Source organism: Heptranchias perlo, chromosome 15, assembly GCF_035084215.1.
Source record: "Heptranchias perlo isolate sHepPer1 chromosome 15, sHepPer1.hap1, whole genome shotgun sequence".
NCBI classification, from domain to species: Eukaryota; Metazoa; Chordata; class Chondrichthyes; order Hexanchiformes; family Hexanchidae; genus Heptranchias; species Heptranchias perlo.
In genome coordinates this window covers 58,205,707-58,223,965 of record NC_090339.1, presented here as the reverse complement: position 1 = coordinate 58,223,965, position 18,259 = coordinate 58,205,707, and the positions used below count along the sequence as shown (strand labels likewise).

The following is an 18,259-nucleotide window of genomic DNA, read 5'->3' as shown; positions in this document are numbered from 1 at the left end:
GGTAGCCTCCTAAATCATGTTGTTATCTACACTTTCACTTTTCTGTAATTTCCCTTCCCCCCAATTCCTTCACAGTTGAAAGATCACAGCTGCAACATAAATCAATCCTTAGGAAAGCAGATGAGTGAATCAGGCTTCAATCCATTTTCCCAAATACCTTTGTTAGTCCTTATTTCTCTGTTGTTATTTTTACTCCCAAAAGGTATTAGTATTCAGGGTTTTACAATCTTTAATAATGCCGCCTTAACTTAAAGTTGGACTGTTCCCAAGGCAAGTCTTATACACTAAAATTTTAATGATTCTAATTTCTACTAGAACAAAAAGCACTCAGTTTGACTGTAACAATCTATTTGTCGTACCATGTAATGTTTTAAGAGATATAATAAGGCCTCTTCCAGAGGTTTGGTGGGTAAAGAGATTGGCCTCGAAAATCCGCAGCGTCTGCAGGGTAGGTTGGAAACTAGGCCCGAACCCGGATAGGCCGAGTCCCCCGTCGTTGCACGCGAATTTCCTGCTTGGACTAGCAAGGGTTGGAGCCTCCCGTCTGCCACTCACAAGCCAGCTATGGAAGGAGGCGGGGCCGGGAGTCTTTCAGTCGATGGGGAAGCAGGATCGGCGGTCGACGCACCCGGTGAAACCAGTGTACCAGGCCGCCGAACAGCGGGTGTGGGGAACAACGCGGGAGTTCGGATTGAGATCATGTCCTGCACCCCATGAAGAGGGCTATTAGGGGGCTAAATTTGGGAGCACCCACTTTTGAACCGCCTCGGGGCAAACCAATGTTGGGGCGCAGACATGAAGCGGGCATTAGGCCCCTTATTTTCATACGCAAAGGGATTAAAGTCTGCTTCAGGCGCGGGTAAAGGACGCCTCTTGTTTGTCCTTACCCAATACGATGGGCGGCGCACATCCGGCCGGAAGTGTGCGCGCGTGCTTCTTGCCCGCCATTTTGGGGCCTTAGGAGGCAGCTGTAGCGCCTGAAAAAACGGGCCAATTTAATTCCTAAATTTTTTTTTCAATTTTAACGCAGCCCCATTACAAAGGGGGCCGCTTGGGGCAGCTGACGGAAGTTTCCGGGAGGAGCCAGCTGGCCGCTCTTCAGCTGGGCTTTCCGGCCTCACTGGCATGTCGGGTGTCCCTGGTGCAACCCCTGAAAAAACGGGCGCGCTGCTTGCCAATTTCTACCCCAATAAATTCAGAGCGGAGCGCGGGTCCAACCATTAATTCAGCAGGTTCTGTGCAGCACTGATCTTTTTTTTATATATATATATGTGTGTGTGTGTCAGAATGCAAAATGCTGCTGAGCCTTTACACGTAAAATGACACAGGCAGCACAAAAGAACTGAAGAGGAGTCACAGCCCAGCTGGGTGTCAGGCGGGTCTTGTCAGATATAATAAGCACGGTAGAATTTGCTTGTTATTCATGGTCTGGCAGAAATGACACTGTTTGTTATTTCACTTCCACTTTGATATGCTACTCCCTTCGCTGCAAGTAACGCACACACATTGACTTGTGTTGGAACATTTTAAAAGTCTGCTGAAGGAGCATCAAAGTATAAGGAAATAAAACATCTGGCAATGCCAAAACACTTACTTGACTCAACAGAATCAGAGAATCATACAGCGTAAAAGGAGGCCATTCGGCCCATCGTGCCTGTGCCGGCCCTTTGAAAGAACAATTTGTTCCCACTCCCCCGTTCTTTCTCTATGGCCCTGCAAACTTTTCTTTTTCAAGTAAAGATCCAATTCCCCTTTTGAAAGTTACTATTGAATCTACTTCCACTACCCTTTCAGAAATTGCATTCCAGATCATAATTTAAAAGAACACCTGAAAGTTATCAGAAATGATTGCTTCTCAGCGGGTGATCAAATAAACATTGAAAGGATTTAAGGACTATCAGTACTAATCGCTTCATATTAACTCTGTTATACTAGTATAGCACTTAGCAAAAAGCATATTAAGTAATAACTTCTGTTCTTTTGTAATTCTTGGACTACATATTAGCAATTTGTAACATTTTCAACCGATACACAAAACCTAAATGGCTCATTAAATTTTTTAAACTGCTTGCTTTCAATTGAGGTTAAAATGGGTGTCATTAGATTTTTCTTGCCGGTCAAATTATTATACTTCAGTATTTAATTCAATTTATTTAATGCTCCCCCCCCACCCCCCCAATCATTTGAGGTTCCCCTGTTAAATATGCCATTGTCCAGATGTCAGCTCGCTCCCAAGCACCTGACGATGCTACTTTTGATCTCATCACCAGGGGGTGCCCGGGAGGCTACGGGTGATCTGCCGTCTGATTTTTCGCTCCCCTAGTGTCCTCTGCGCAGCAGTGCGTGATAATGGGATCAGGATCAGGATCAGGATCAGGAATCGACTGGTGGGGATCACAGCTGATCTACTACTACACATAGAGTAAGCTGGAGCATTAGGGTTCTGTGGCACGATGCCAGCTGGGTGACAGTCAGCAAAGAGTTCAATGGATGGTTTTATATCTTAGCCGGTTCTGGTATATGAATGGAGGGTAAAATGCAGAACTATTCTAAGTTTTTCCTTTGCCCTACCATTGGCGGCCGTGCCTTCAGCTGCCTAGGCCCTAGGCTCTGGAATTCCCTCCATAAACCTCTCTGCCTCTCCACCTCGCTCTCTTCCTTTAAGATGCTCCTTAAAACCTACCTCTTTCTCCAACCTTTTGGTCACCTGCCCTAATATCTCCTCATGTGGCTTGGTGTCTAATTATTTTGTTTGATAATCGCTCCTGTGAAGCGCCTTGGGTTGTTTTACTATGTTAAAGGCACTATATAAATGCAAGTTGTTGTTGTAATGTGTGCAGTATGTTCTTTATATACATGGTCCAGGAATCTAGCTTGGGCCTAAATCAATAATGACAAAGGAAAGGGTCAAAGAATCACTATATTAACTGTAGTATTGCTGACAGATAGTCTGCGATCAAACAAGCAGATGTTTAACTATTGAGATGGATCTGTGCTTAAACTGGCCTATTCCTTTAGGGACACTTGCCTTGCACTCCCTGAGGGGTAGTGATCTACGTCGGGACACCTAGTTCAGTTAGAGGAACATTTCCATAGATTGGCAGCTGCCTGTAAATTCTTCGTTCCTGTCCTTAGGGACAGGCTGGATAATCAAGGTTGGAAAAAACGAACAGGAAATGACTAACTTTCTTCTCTCTCTTTTTTGAATACTTTTATTAAGATTGTTCAGCCGGATATCTGACGAGTGATGGATACACACTAAACTTTTATTTTATATATTTTTATATAGACCTCCTATGTCATTGCTCACAGTTAAGTCAAATGCTTTCAGTTCTGGGCACCGCACCTCAGAAAGGATACATAGGCCCTTGGAGGGGGTGCAGCACAGATTCACCAGAATGATACTGGGGCTAAAAGGGTTAAATTATGAGGACAGGTTGCATAGACTAGGCTTGTATTCCCCTGAGTATAGAAGATTAATTCTGGTGTTTAAGACGATCGAAGGAGTTGATAAGGTAGATAGAGAGAAACTATTTCCTCTGGTGGGGGGAGTCCAAAACAAGGGGGCATAAACCTTACAATTAGAGCCAAGCCGTTCAGGGGTGATGCCAGGAAGCAAATCTTCAAACAAAGGATAGTGGAAATCTGGAAAACTCTTCCCCCCCCACCCCCAAAAAGCTGTTGAGGCTGGGGGTCAATTGAAAATTTCAAAACTGAGATTGATAGATTTTTGTTAGGCAAGGGTATTAAGGGTTACGGAACCAAGGCAGGTAGATGGAATTAAGATACAGATCAGCCATGATCTAACAGGCTCGAGGGACTGAAAAGCTCAACAGGTTTTTGGAGCTAAAAATTTACAAGCATTTAGCAATCTGCAGACATCCCTCACCAAACAACAATTGAACTCTATATGCCCTCAGCAACCAATTAGACCACTTTCCCATAAGCCTTACCTTAAAGAGACTGGCCAGGTTAGTAGCTAAATATCACAAATGGGCTGCAAATCCCAGAGTAATCATGAGCAACTCCGCAGGAGATCAGCTGATAGTGTAAAATATATCACCGAATAATGCGTTGGCGTGTTAGCTATGCCCTCTGTCCTGAATTTCCTGTAACATTTGGAATTTTATTTGTTCTTCACAGGTAAAAAGAAGTCAAAATTTAAAACCTTCAAAAACTTTTTTGCCAAGAAGAAGAGGAAAGAACCAACAGCTCCCAGGGGAGAAAGCGGTCTGAAACCCAGTCAATCAAGCAGCGATGTCAGCATTCCAGAACCTTCCGTAGCCTTGCCGGACTCTGAGACAGGGTAAGAGATGTCATGGAAGCAGCCCAATGAGATGTGAACTTCCGCAAGTATTGCAATAATCTTATGTCCAACCACATCTTAGTGTTTTTGCCACAGGCAAATCTCTGGTGGGTAAGTAAAGGGAAAGACCTTACCCATCGAGAACAAATATGCCGAAGTGCTACAATTAACAGATCAATAACATCTGCATCAACAAACAACTGCTATGCAGTTCCAGCATTTCTTGTGATTTTAAAGTTTAGTATAGCGATATTCGTGTAAACTTATCAAATCCAGAGAATGTAAATACTCTGTCTGCTACAAATAGTTTCCTTATTATTCCACGGAAAGCTCTCCAAACAACTCTACATTACCAATAAACCCAGGATCATTTATATTGTAGGTGTGGCCAGGGTATGGTAAATGTTGATACAGCAATAAAATGCAGCTCCTCCCAATCCCTGACTGATGGATCCATTAACAGACATTGCAGTTGTATTTCCCAATTCTATTGATCAATAGTTTATAAAAAGCATTAACAGTACTGTAACACACTTAAGTTACATCTAACCTCATTTACTTCTAAAAGAAAAAGTATTTTACGAATGTGATTCTACATCCAGTCCACTTAGCCATCAAATATTAGAAAACAGTGCAATCAATCATTCTTTTCCCGTCCCCATCATTAGCACTTAAGCCCTTAAGTCATGCTCTGCGTTATTAGTGCCTGATGCGTTGCTTTGAAATCCTTCTCCCTGCTATTTTAGTAGAGGCCATTACGTTTTGGGGGTTTCTTTACTTTTTTTTGTACCCTAACTATTTTTGGCTTCCATCAATCAGACTACTTTTATAGGCGAGCCCGAGCTCCCCATGTCACAGCGAGTGTTTTTACTTGCCCAGGTATCTAGGTAAATCCATACCATGTCCAGGGAACAAACAGCAGACCCTTTTCAGTTTATTTGAGCTATTGGTTTTACCAGGTGATCCTCCTCATCTTCAGAAGACAACAGAATAATCGAAGTGAACATTGTCACCACTGTGTCAGCCAATGAGTTGGAGGTGGGGCGGGATTTTGGCAGAACTCACAGCAAACAGAGTCTATTTATTCAGCAAACAGAGTCTATTTAAACAATGTACTATAGCAAACAGTCTACTTACTTAGCATACAGAGTCTATTTAAAAAGTGTCTCTATGAACTACAGCAAACAGAACTCATAACCAACTTCTCCCGATAAAAGCAGGGTTATTTCGCCAGCAAAATGCAGCGAGTGGAGGATAGTTACATGATACAAATTATGTGCGTAAAATCAATCCCAGTCACTTACAGCAGTGCGATCTCCAGGCATGAATGACGGGGGAATTAGCCAATCATCTCCATGCTGGCCGGAAATAGTGGTGTCACTATATGCGGCCCAAAATAATACTACGCTAGACTTTGACTTCAGATTTAACCATCAAGCAAATTTATTAAACAATAATGAAACAAGCAAATAATAGCAGAAATATAACATATGCTATGTCAGATATTACACTTAGCTAGCTCTTCAAATATTAGAAAAGAATAAAAAGTTGTACCTCTTGCATTGAATCGTGAAGTAATATTCGATATAATGGCTCCTTTTTCTCATCATCTACGCAAGTTATCGGGCCTGCTCTCGGAAGGCTTTAGGCAGATTTCCTGACTTGAAAAAGGCAGGGTGATAAATGCCTTCAAAAAAGTAACCTGAATTATTTAATTTAAAAAAAAACCTTCCAATCAAAAGTAAATTTAAACAAATCCCAAAAGATACTTCTATTTGAGTTGAAAGATTTGTCTCAGACAAGCTAATGGATTGTTGCAACAGTTGTACCAAGTTAACCCTGATTATGTTTAGCGTGAGTGAAGCTGATATAGCAACAGAAATAAAAAAGGCAACAGGCCAGATTTTGCTGGGATGGGGTATCTTGCAGTCCTCTCCGTTAGTTAGATGTGTTCGTGCACGTTTAGGTTTTAAAAATTTTTCCCCACAAGTTGCTGGAAGTGCGAGCTGGTAACAGTGCAGCGAGGACGATAGGGGCATCGGGGACCAACAGTCTATCTCCCTAAATAATGAGGTTTAAGGACTGAGAAGAAGGGTGAATTAGAATGGGTGAATTCAATGTCAAATCAGGTACAGAAAGAGAAATAAAGAGGTAAAAAAAGAGACAAAAGAAAAGTAAGCAAAAAAAAGTTAAATTTTAAAATTTGACTTTTTAAAAATCTTCTGTAACAATTCACAACCTGAAGGAATGAGACTCCACACTTTTAATTGTTCGCCTACTGGGCAAGAGAGGTTGATTGGCAGTCATTAACAATTATCACATTGTTAAAAGCGTATTTAGGCTATTAATTACTAGACTTAACTTTCTGTGGCGAGTTTAATGAGCAATTAATGTGCAAATGAAGGAAATTCATGAAAATCAGGGGGCGGTTGAGGGCAAGATGTCGTTTTCGCTAAGCTAACGGCAAATCGTCCAGCAACTTGTGGCGATTCGCAATTCACGGGGTATCTCTTCCTCGCCACAAGTTGCTGGCCGGTTTGCACATTATTTTAAATGGATTAGCATTTAGCCAAAATAGCCGAAAGAGGAATTTTAGATGAACACATTAAGTGTTTGTGTTCTTAGCATTCATTACTTAAAGTAGCACAGTTAGACAATCCCACTGTTGCTTAAGTCACCATTGAACAATGAATAAATACTTTACTGACTCAGGCTTTTAAAAAAAAAAGCATTATTTTCCTGGCTGTCCTATCTTTATTTATTCTAATAAACTGCGGTTCAGTCTCAGCCTCCAAGATCACAACATCAATTCAGAACGTATGGCTAACTTCAACAGGACATTGATATCATGAATAATTGGCGCTATTTAGACAGATATTAACAGCAATCACTTTAAAATCAATCCACATACTCTGGTTTTTAATATGACAGAAACAAAATGATTGAAATAATTTTCTTTGTTACTGGAGCTGCTCATCTTGGCGAGAGCTTTTGGTGTAAACTACGACAGTTTGCCTGCAGTACAATTTTATGTAGGAACAGGAGTAGGCCATTCAGCCCTTCGAGCCTGCTCCACCATTCAATTAGATCTTGGCTGATCTGCATCTCAGCTCCATTTTCCTGCCTTAGCTCCATATCCCTTGATAGCCTTACCTAACAAAAAGTGCTCAGAGGCAGTTAGAGGTTGGGAGAACTGAGAAATAGTCTGCTTTGGTGTCACTCTTAGTTCCAATGGTGTATAAGACCTGTGATCAGCCAGTCATGCATTATTGCCAAGCTATTTGGGGAATGGTGGCATAAACTAGGCAAACATGTCGAAAGTGAAAAAGGAAGATATCCAGGGTAAGTTTAAGGTCTCTTGGCTGAGGAATCTGCTGCTGCTAATGTTTGATGACTGGGATAATGCAGTTGGTGACTGTCAACATGATAATGATACCAGGGATGAGGGACTTCAGTTATGTGGAGAGACTAGAGAAGCTGGGGTTGTTCTCCTTAAAGCAGAGAAGGGTAAGAGGAGATTTAATAGAGGTGTTCAAAATCATTAATGGTTTTGATTGCCAGTGGCAGAGGGATCGGTAACCAGAGGACACAGATTTAGGATAGTTAGCTAAAGAACCAGAGGTGAGATAAGGAGAATTTTTTTTAATGCAGCGAGTTGTTATGATCTGGAATGCACTGTCAGATTCAATAGTAACTTTCAAAGAGGAATTGGATAAATAATTGAAGGGGGAAAATTTGCAGAGCTTATGGGGAAAGGGCTGAGGAATGGGACTAATGGGATAGCTCTTTCAAAGAGCCGGCACAGGCACGATGGGCCAAATGGAGTCCTCCTGTGCTTTATCATTCTACGATTTTATCATGGGTGGTGTCATTCTGTTTACGATCCCGGTGAAATGCACCGCAAGGTAGTTCACCGACTGACCATGCTCACTTAGGATTCATTTTCTACCGCAAGAACATTAGCTTCATACTTAAACACAGAGCTCAGCCTCTGTTCACTCCCATGGCCCATATACCAACCAGTGAAGGCCACACTTATCTGCCACATGGCACGTCTTGATAAACCCAAAAGTTGTAAGACTCATGCAGAGATTAAAGAATCAAAAATATAATTTGGCTAAAGTAGAAAATTTGTCTCAAATACTGTTTCATTAAATCAAAACGCTTCATCTTAAAATCAACCCTAAGGCCAGACATCATACATTCTAACCTTTTAAAGGGACACTGTCTCCATGAAAAAAGTGCTGGGCAAACTTGATCTTCACATTTACAAAAGAACCAGAAAAAGGCTTCCATGAAGAAGTGTCCCTTTTAGCTAAACGTATGGTCCCATCAGTGCTTCTGTACGATACTACAAGTGCAGTTTCCGTAACACTTTACAGGGTGTCAATGTTATTTCCATCATCTTAGATTCTAATGGGTTACCCACCGTCTTGAACATTTTATTTGCCTTTGGAAGTTCTGCCCAAAACTGACAACCCATTCAGTGTTTGATAAACGATTGCATCTCGATCTTTTTCTTAACACACGTTTTTAAATGTTAAACCCTTCATTTTGTAATAGTACTTGCTGTTTTTAGAATCAGTATGTATACTTACAGTATATCAAATTCTGTCAATGATTCATTCATTCTTTTGTTAACGTCAGTAGATAGAGACTCCTTCAACAACAAATTGCACTTTTTGTAGCGCCTTTAACGTAATAAAACATCCCAAGGCGCTTCACAGGAGTGATTATCAAACAAAATTTGACACTGAGCCACATAAGGAGATATTAGGACAAGTGACCAAAAGCTTGGTCAAAGAGGTAGGTTTTAAGGAGTATCTTAAAGGAGAAGAGAGAAGTAAAAAGGCAGGGAGGTTTTGGGAGGTAATTCTAGAGCTTAGGGCTCGAGCAGCTGAAGGCACGGCCACCGATGGTGGAGCGAAGAAAATCGGGGATGTGCAAGTGGCCAGAATTGGAGGAGCGCAGAGATCTCGGAGGATTGTAGGGCTGGAGGAGGTTACAGAGATAGGGAGGGGCGAGGTCAGAGAGGGATTTGAAAACAAGGAAGAGAATTTTAAAATAACGGCATTCCCGGACTTGGAGCCAATGTAGGTCAGCGAGCACAGGGGGTGAACGGGACTTGGTGCGAGTTAGGATGCAGGCAGCATCCTATAAGTCCCATATTTAAGCAGTGCATCAGTGTACATACTAATATAAGCAAGCAATTTATGACATGGAGAATAGTCTTAGGGCCATGTTATCCAACTCTTATTGGCTTGCTTAAACCTGCTGGAAAGCTCAGAAGGCCACATACACTAGTGATTTATGATTGGTTCCTGAATGGAAATAAAAATCACCTCGATGGGCTGTTTTACTGATGAGTGTACTCAGTGCTATTTCTAAAGTTTGTTGTATTTTTTGACGAATGTGAACCCAGACGTTGCTTTCTTGCTTGCTACGATCAGACCTTGCTTTCTTTGTTTCACCACCCTGCAGAGGCAGCCATTTAAAAAAATCCCTGGGGCAGGATAAGTTTTCAAACAGAAGGGTCATCCCAGCTTCAAATACAGCTGATTCAGAGGGAGCCTAGGGGATGTAACATAGGAATAGGAACATAAGAACAGGAGTAGGCCATTCAGCCCCTCGAGCCTGTTCCACCTTTCAGTTAGGTCATGGCTGATCTGTATCTTAACCCCATTTATGCCTTGGTTCCGTAGCCCTTAATATCCTTGCTTAACAAAAAAGTAATGAATTTAAGTTTAGGCAAGAAGCTACTGTTAGTGATCTTAGGGGGAAAGGACTCAACCTGTTTGCACGACATTGCTTTGTCCATTGTTTCAATGCGGGTATCATATCATTTAAAATAAATAGGGCAGATTCCCATTTAAAATAGTGGAGAGAAGAATGTCCTGCAAGCAGGCTAGGTAATCATCTGCTAATATAGTTAACAGTCATCTCTAGCATTGGGATACAAAATGAAAAGGAGACATAGGCCAAAATTTACTGCTGTATAGAAATAAAACCATTCTTCCTGCTGTGGTGCCAATAATTCACTGATAACATTGAAAATGAACAATTAAGAAAAACAATTCCCTGAAGTGTTTTTCCTTCCTCAGAGGTGTTTTATAATAATCTGAAGTGTTATATTGATTAATACTTATTATTTCAGCTCCCAAAGTAGCATTGGAAACAGAGCTGTGTCACATGACAGCATCTTTATTCCGGAACTGTCCATCTCAGAGACTGCACCGGTCAGAGTGACGTCCCAGGAAAATATGCCTGGCAGGGTGAAAGCTTTGCAGGTGAGTGACAGCAACAACGGCTTGCACTTGCGTACGAGCGTTAAAAAAACGACGGGCAGGTAGAGACCAGACCAGCCGGTCCATCAGTCCTGCCCCACGCTCAAGATGCCTGGAGCATTGTGACTAGTCAACTCCTACTCCCCAACACCCCCACCGCCCCCACCGCCCCCCAGCAGCCATGTAATCTCCTGGGAGAGGCAAACAAGACCCAAGGCCAATAATGGAAAGAAGAAACACGTTTCTAACAGCGCAGAACTCCTTCAATACTGCATTGGAGGGTCAGCCATAGATTGTGTGCTGAAGGGTTGGAGCGGAGTGGGGTTCGAACCCATAACCCTCCAACTCCGAGACAAGACTGCTACCAACTGATGTTACAAATAAGCATTAAAAATAATTAAGACAATTGTTGTTCATATTAAAAAAAAATCATATACAATTTTAAACATCAAAACATCTATCTTTCGGGAACTTGTCTATAACCTTTTGGTGAAGCTATTATTCAATCATTCTTTTCTCCTGTTATTTACTTTGAACTGGAGATGACACTGCTTATCATTTGGCTATTTAAATCCACAATTTCTTGCTGGTCAAAATTGCCAGAAGCAAATATAAATGCTGCATGTATCTAAAATTGCAACTTCAAACTTGGACTATTGAGAGACACCGGATCCTTAGAGCAGCACAAGTCTGTTTACTGTGAAAGCATCGTTTCCCACCCGATCCCACTAAGTACCAGCCGCAGTATTCCCGTGGGTTCGGAGAGCTGGGAATGGGTGGGTCTATGGATGTTGTGGTGTGGGGGCGGAGAGGTTGGTCTAATCTTAGAATTGTGAGAGTGCGGTACAGAAACTCTGTAATGATTATTCATTTGTAGAGAAAATAATAGAATCATAGAATTATAGAAAGGTTACAGCACGGAAGGAGACCATTCGGCCCATCGAGTCCGCACCGGCTCTACGCAAGAGCAATCCAGCTAATCCCACTCCCCTGCCCTATCCCCATGGCCCTGCAATTTTTTTCCTTTCAAGTACTCATCCAATTCCCTTTTGAAGGCCATGATTGAATCTGCCTCCACCACCCCCTCGGGCAGTGCATTCCAGATCCTAACCACTTGCTGTGTAAAAAAAAAAGTCTTTCCTCATGTCACCTTTGGTTGTTTTGCCAATCACCTTAAATCTATGTCCTCTGGTTCTTGACCCTTCCGCCAATGGGAACAGTTTCTCTCTATCCACTCTGTCTAGACCTTTTATGATTTTGAATACCTCTATCAAATCTCCTCTCAACCTTCTCTGTTCCAAGGAGAACAACCCCAGCTTCTCCAATTTATCCATGTAACTAAAGCCCCTCATCCCTGGAATCATTCTAGTAAATCTCTTCTGCACCCTCTCTAAGGCCTTCACATCTTCCCTAAAGTGCGGTGCCCAGAACTGGACACAATACTCCAGTTGTGGCCAAACCAGTGTTTTATAAAGGTTCAGAATGACTTCCATACTTGTGTACTCTATGCCTCTATTTATAAAGCCCAGGATCCCGTATGTTTTTTTAACAGCTTTTTCAACCTGCCCTGCCACCTTCAACGATTTGTGCACGTATATCCCCAGATCTCTCTGTTCCTGTACCCCTTTTAGAGTTGTGCCCTCTAGTTTATGTTGCCTCTCCTCGTTCTTCCTACCGAAATGTATCACTTCATATTTTTCTGCGTTAAATTTCATCTGCTACATGTCCGCTCATACCACAAGCCTGTCTATATTCTTTTGAAGTCTATCACTATCCTCCTCGCTATTTACTACTCTTCCAAATTTTGTGTCATCTGCAAATTTTGAAATTGTGCCCTGTACACCCAAGTCCAGGTCATTAATATATATCAAGAAAAGCAGTGGTCCCACCACCGACCCCTGGGGAACACCACTGTACACCTCCCTCCAGTCCGAAAAACAACCGTTCACCACTACTCTCTATTTCCTGTCACTTAGCCAATTCTGTATCCATGTTGCTACTGCCTCCTTTATTCCATGGGCCGCAATCTTGATGGTATGCCTACCATGCGGCCTTTTGAAAGTCCATATACGCCACATCAACTGCATTGCCCTGATCTACCCTCTCTGTTAGCTCCTCTAAAAACTCTATCAGGTTAGTTAAATACGATTTGCCTTTAACAAATCCGTCCTGATGCAGGAATTCTATCCAGAATAACCAGAGGTCGTAAACACAACACCTCAATGCCTTATCGACTTGTGACAAGACCCCTCCTGGTGCAGAGCCCACTGGTTCCGTGTGCAGCAATAGCTGATAGCAATAAAAACTTGGATCCAAACAGAACAAGAACAACCAAATGTGGTAAATAAAGAGCAATGCATGTTACGGGCGTCAAATAATTTTGCAATATTCAATTGGATGATCATAACATGCCTCGAATTGGTTTGAAAAATGAAAATTAAAAATAAGGTTTTAACCACATGAACAGTAAATGATCAAATACCATCTGACAGTAATGAGTATACTTTACTGAATCAATAAGCTATGAGTGCTTAAAACTTTATTAAGTGCAGGAGAGTTAACAGGCAGATTAAGTTCCTTCATTTAATACTAGAAGGCCTCCCATGGTGTGAGTCAGAGGATACGCAAAAGTGTGACGTCTGAAGTATGACAGCTAAGTGACAGGAAGTACGTGTTATACGTAAGACTTTTAATACATCATAGATATGTGTATGGACTCTAAACTGGTGCTTGGCGCTCAGAAGAAGTTTTTGTCTCATTTTATATGATGATGTATGAGGATAATGCCCTAATGCAGGTGTCCACCAAATGCATAAATATCAAACGTATCAGTTCCACCACAATCACGCCAAACGTGGTCTCACCCAACGTGTCACAAAAATTCTGCGGATTCTCTAGTCGTATCTATGATTCAGCCAGGTGAATCTTTACACTTTGGACTTTTTGCACAGCTGAAATATAAGTCTTTTGGACCTGTTTTTTTTTATTCAGCCAAGGACCAATTTTTTTCAAAGTTGGTCCCAACCTCACATATGGCAAGTCAGGAGAAAGAATTACATAGTACGGAAAATTGTTTGTTCACAGGATACAAAAGGCTTTGAAGTTATGCTGTGGGCAACAATGGACGAAGGATTAAAATGTCCATCTGAAGTTGTTCTCTTGTTATTTTAATGGAGGTGTGAACCTACTCATTTTTAAAGAAGAATATAGCTAAAAATAATAAAAAATAGAAAAAAGAGAGAGAGGGGGGAATGTTAGCCTTTACATCCAGTGTCCGCATGAAACACTCCAGTGTCAGTTATAGCATAGTCAGGGGCAGTGGAAAATTCCTTCTAACAATGTGCTCCCCCCACCTCCAAGAGTGATGTTTTATTCACACCAGCCATCATGTGACCTCTCTGCATGAGATTGACAATTAGAGCCACATTTGGGACCGTTTTATGCTGTAGGACCAGTGCCCACTAAGAACTGGATTGAGACTTCCCAGTCATTTCACATAGGACCCATACTCTCAGGAGACAGAGGAAACTTTCATTAAATCAGTCTGGGCTGGATTTGAGCCCATGTCCCAGAGGTAAAAGCTTAGTGTCTAACCCACTACACCTTCCAGTTACCCTTACTCATCTTCTTCAGTTCTGTTTTCCTTTCCCACTCTTTCATTGTTGCTTGACTTCTGTTTCTCTCCCTCGCGTCTATTTTTGTTTCTCTCTTTATTCATCCACTTCTGCTTCTCTCTTTCCCACCTCTCAATCACTTTCATTTTTCACTGTCTTTTTTGCTTCCATTCTCACTCGATCCTCCTTCCCTTCAATTCTCTCTCTCTCGCGCTCTCTCTCTCTCTCTCTCGCGCTCTCTCTCTCTCGCGCTCTTCCTTCACTTCACTGTTTACTCTATTTCCTTCCTTTGGTTCTCCCTCTCACTTCCTTCACTTTGTTTCTCTCATTATGATTCGGAATGCGCCGCCTGAAAGGGCGGTGGAAGCAGATTCAATAATAACTTTCAAAAGGGCATTAGATATATACTAGAAGGGGAAAAATTTGCAGGGCTATGGGGAAAGAGCAGGGGAATGGGTCTAATTGGACATCTCTTCCAAAGAGCTGGCACAGGCACGATGGCTCGAATGGCCTCCTTCGGTGCTGTATCGTTCTGTGATTCTATGATTCCTCTTCTGCTTCTGTTAATTTTTCTTTTGCTCTTCACCTACAGTTACTGCAACTATTGAGCATTTGAAAAATAATTTAAATACCTCAGGATTTGAGCTGAAACCACTTCCAGTCCTGAGCCCTGCTTGTTTATGTATTTATTGTGTTAAACTTTACCAATCACAATACAATAGTAGCAATAGGGTTATTGTTAAGTAAAATGAACTCTTTATAACCAACATTCCTACCTACCCACAAGATCAGCTCTTGCTTAACATTTATGCCCATGAAACTTCTATAGGCTGTAATTACTGTCCCCTGTGTTTTAAACAGACTTATATTTAAGGATAGATAAGGATAGTAGTTCAGATTCCAGACACTTAAAACGCTTTGGGGAAACGTGGAACTTTGACGTGTTTAAAGAATTAGATTGGGTAGAAAGAGAGAAACTATTTCCTCTGATGGGGGAGTCCAGAACAAGGAGGCACGTCCTTAAAATCAGTGCTAGGCCATTTAGGGGCGATGTCAGGAAGCATTTCTTCACACAAAGGGTAGTGGAAATCTGGAATTCTCGTCCCCCAGAAAGCTGTTGAGGCTGGGGGGTCAATTGAAAATGTCAAAACTGAGATTGATAGATTTTTGTTAGGCAAGGGTATTAAGGGTTACGGAACCAAGGCGGGTAAATGGAGTTAAGATACAGATCAGCCATGATCTAATTGAATGGCAGAACAGGCTCAGGGGGCTGAATGGTCTACTCCTGTTCCTATGTTCCTAGTTTCTGAGCAGAAAGACATCTTAGATCAAGCCGAAGGTTGGTAATGTTTAAGAGTATATACAACAGTAATAGAAAATGGGGTAGGTCTTGGGTGTCATCTTTCTTCCTCCCAACATACGCTGAACTCGTTTTGTATCACAAGATAAATTTCTTTTCTTCCCATCTTACAGAGAGGTAGGAGCAATATTGATGGAGCTGATCAGACGTTGCACCAGAATTTTCCTTACTTTTAGCTGGCCCTCCTGCTGCAGCCACTTTGCTGTAAAGTATCCCCTGAGTAAATGTGACGCACAAATCCTTCCACCCGCCCTGATAGGAAAGATGCCCAATCTGACTTCAGTGCCTTATTTTTAACTTCCCAGTTCTTGCATACATCGAGTGAATGAGCGCTGTTGGGGAATATTTCCTCTGTGTGTAAGTTGCACTAATGTTGTAAATATATTCTTTTCAAATGAGTTTATCCTAATGCCCAGCATAAAGAGGAAATCTTCCCCTATATTTTTCATGGGCCACATCCAGCCATTTGCATCATTGTGGGTTCTGAAGGAATTCTGCTGCATCACTGCAAAAGTTCCACAGGAAGAGATTAAAATAACCTCCTAATGCTTACTCACTAGCCACAAATTGAGTGAGTTGGTCATTTGTGTTGTTCAGTCTATATGTACAGATCTACTGAGAGGGAGGTTCCTGGTGCGTTGAAAATTACAGTCGAAGGATGAGGTTCCTGCCTTAATCCTGTCCACATTCTGGACTGGTAACTCGTGCATCAGTCCCAAGTATATCTGTGCAGGCTACGTGAACATTCCTGCTGACAGATCGTGGCATTCTGATTTAGGATTTATCCAGCAACAAGGCCGCACCACCAAGAACAGCCCTTTCCAAACCTCCAGGTCCATGAAATTTAACAGGACAAACCACGAGATAAGAAGTATTAAGGGGCAAATGGAAACTGAGTTGACTGGGTCGTGTGGGATTGATTGCCAAGGCTCGCAGACCGCACGTGGCCCATGGACTGTAGTTTGGACAACCCGGGGGTAATTTTACATGGCAACGCTCACAGTGTGGAGTCTCGCTGGTGGTGGGCATTGGCCTACAACATTGCATTGACTATATAGAGATGGGGGGGAGTGTGGTGACTATATGGTGTACATACTATTAACCAGATTGGTAGGAGCCAGCCTTTGGATCAATAGTGGCATTCCCACCTCTGATCGCAGAAAGTGCAGAGTTCAAACCCCTCTTCAGACAATCCCGGCGAGTGGATACTGGAACTCCGAATTCTGGGGCAACATCCAGCGGGACACTTGTGTCCAGTGGGTGTGGGTGGGTTGGTTGGTGGTCCCTCCCATCATATTGGTTGTGGGAGCCCATAAAACATTCCCACCGTACAGGACCAACTCCCCTAAAAGCTGGTATAAGGATGGTTACAGGCCCTGGAAGGAGCGTTCACATCACGGCCTGCCAGACGTACAAGGATTACTGTTCCTTGCTCAGCCCAGGACTGTCGAGGTCCAATGTTATCTTGAAATACTTTTCATATGAAATTTTGTTCATCCTTACACAATATGATACTCCACGCATTTTAACACCTGTTTTTCAAAAGCACTCTGTAGGTGCAAGAACTGAAATATTAAATTTATCTGATAAAAATGCCCTACTCATGTGGTATTGAGAGAGAACATTTTTACTCTGCACAAGTATCTATTTTGTTTAGTGTTCACAATACCACTTTACAAACATGATACCAGAACTGAGAGGTTATAACTATCAGGAAAGGCGGAACCGGCTGGGACTCTTTTCTCTAGAAAAGAGAAGGCAGAGGGGTGACCTGATGGAGGTCTTCAAAAATATAAAGGGGTTTGATAGGGTAGATACAGAGATGTTTCCACTTGTGGGGGAGTCCAAAACCAGGGGCCATAAATATACAATAGTCACTAATAAATCCAATAAAGAATTCAGGGGTAACTGCTTTATCCAGAGAGTGGTTAGAATGTGGAACTCGCTACCACATGGAGCAGTTGAGGTGAATAGCACAGATGCCTTTAAGGGGAAGCTAGATGACTGCATGACGGAGAAAGGAATAGAAGGATATGCAGATAGGGTGAGATGAAGTAGGGTAGGAGGAGGCTTGTGTGGAGCATAAACACTGGCATAGACCAGTTGGGCTGAATGGCATGTTTCTGTTCTGTAAATTCTGTGTAATTTTATGTATATATTTCCGATAATCACTGATAAAATTAGTACATCGCCCATCCATAGGTCGTCTGTGATGCTTTTTGATCACATGTAATGCACCCAACATATTATTCTGATGCTGACGTGCCACTGTGTTTAATCCAGTGTCCCTTTAAGGCCTTATGGTCTAATTGTTGCTGATTCAAGACATCCTGAAGTCTTGTTCATTTCTGTCTAAAGAAAGCAGCACAAAATGGATGACTACCTAAAGCATGAGGTCTAAAGTGATGGACTGAAAACTTTTATACAGATAGACTTTCATTACATTCAGCTTGCTGACCAAATCATTAATTTCCCTCAGTTACAACTTCAACAGAACATCAGATTGGTTTCTCCAAGTGTGCTGATTTCTACCAAAAAGAGTGAAGATGCAGGAACTATCTCAGAGGACGATGGGCTACCTAGAAGTCCTCCGGAAGTGTTGTCCCTTCACGCCGTCCTAAGATGCTCCACTCCTAAGGTACAAAGGTTTTATCTAAAATCAAATGAAAATTCTGACACTTTATACTGAAGCTAC

The 18,259-nt window shown here is 42.1% G+C and overlaps 1 protein-coding gene across 3 annotated transcripts in view; it reads left to right on the top strand.

Annotated features, from left to right (window-relative positions):
- zgc:66433 (uncharacterized protein LOC321250 homolog) overlaps positions 1-18,259 on the top strand; it is a 125,542-nt gene that overhangs the window by 82,926 nt on the left and 24,357 nt on the right. For all 3 annotated transcript variants that reach the window (XM_067997303.1, XM_067997302.1, XM_067997304.1), the window contains exons 3-5: positions 4,144-4,306; positions 10,461-10,593; positions 18,044-18,202. In XM_067997303.1, the coding sequence (XP_067853404.1) occupies positions 4,144-4,306; positions 10,461-10,593; positions 18,044-18,202 (455 nt within the window). The remainder of the gene's footprint in view (positions 1-4,143; positions 4,307-10,460; positions 10,594-18,043; positions 18,203-18,259) is intronic.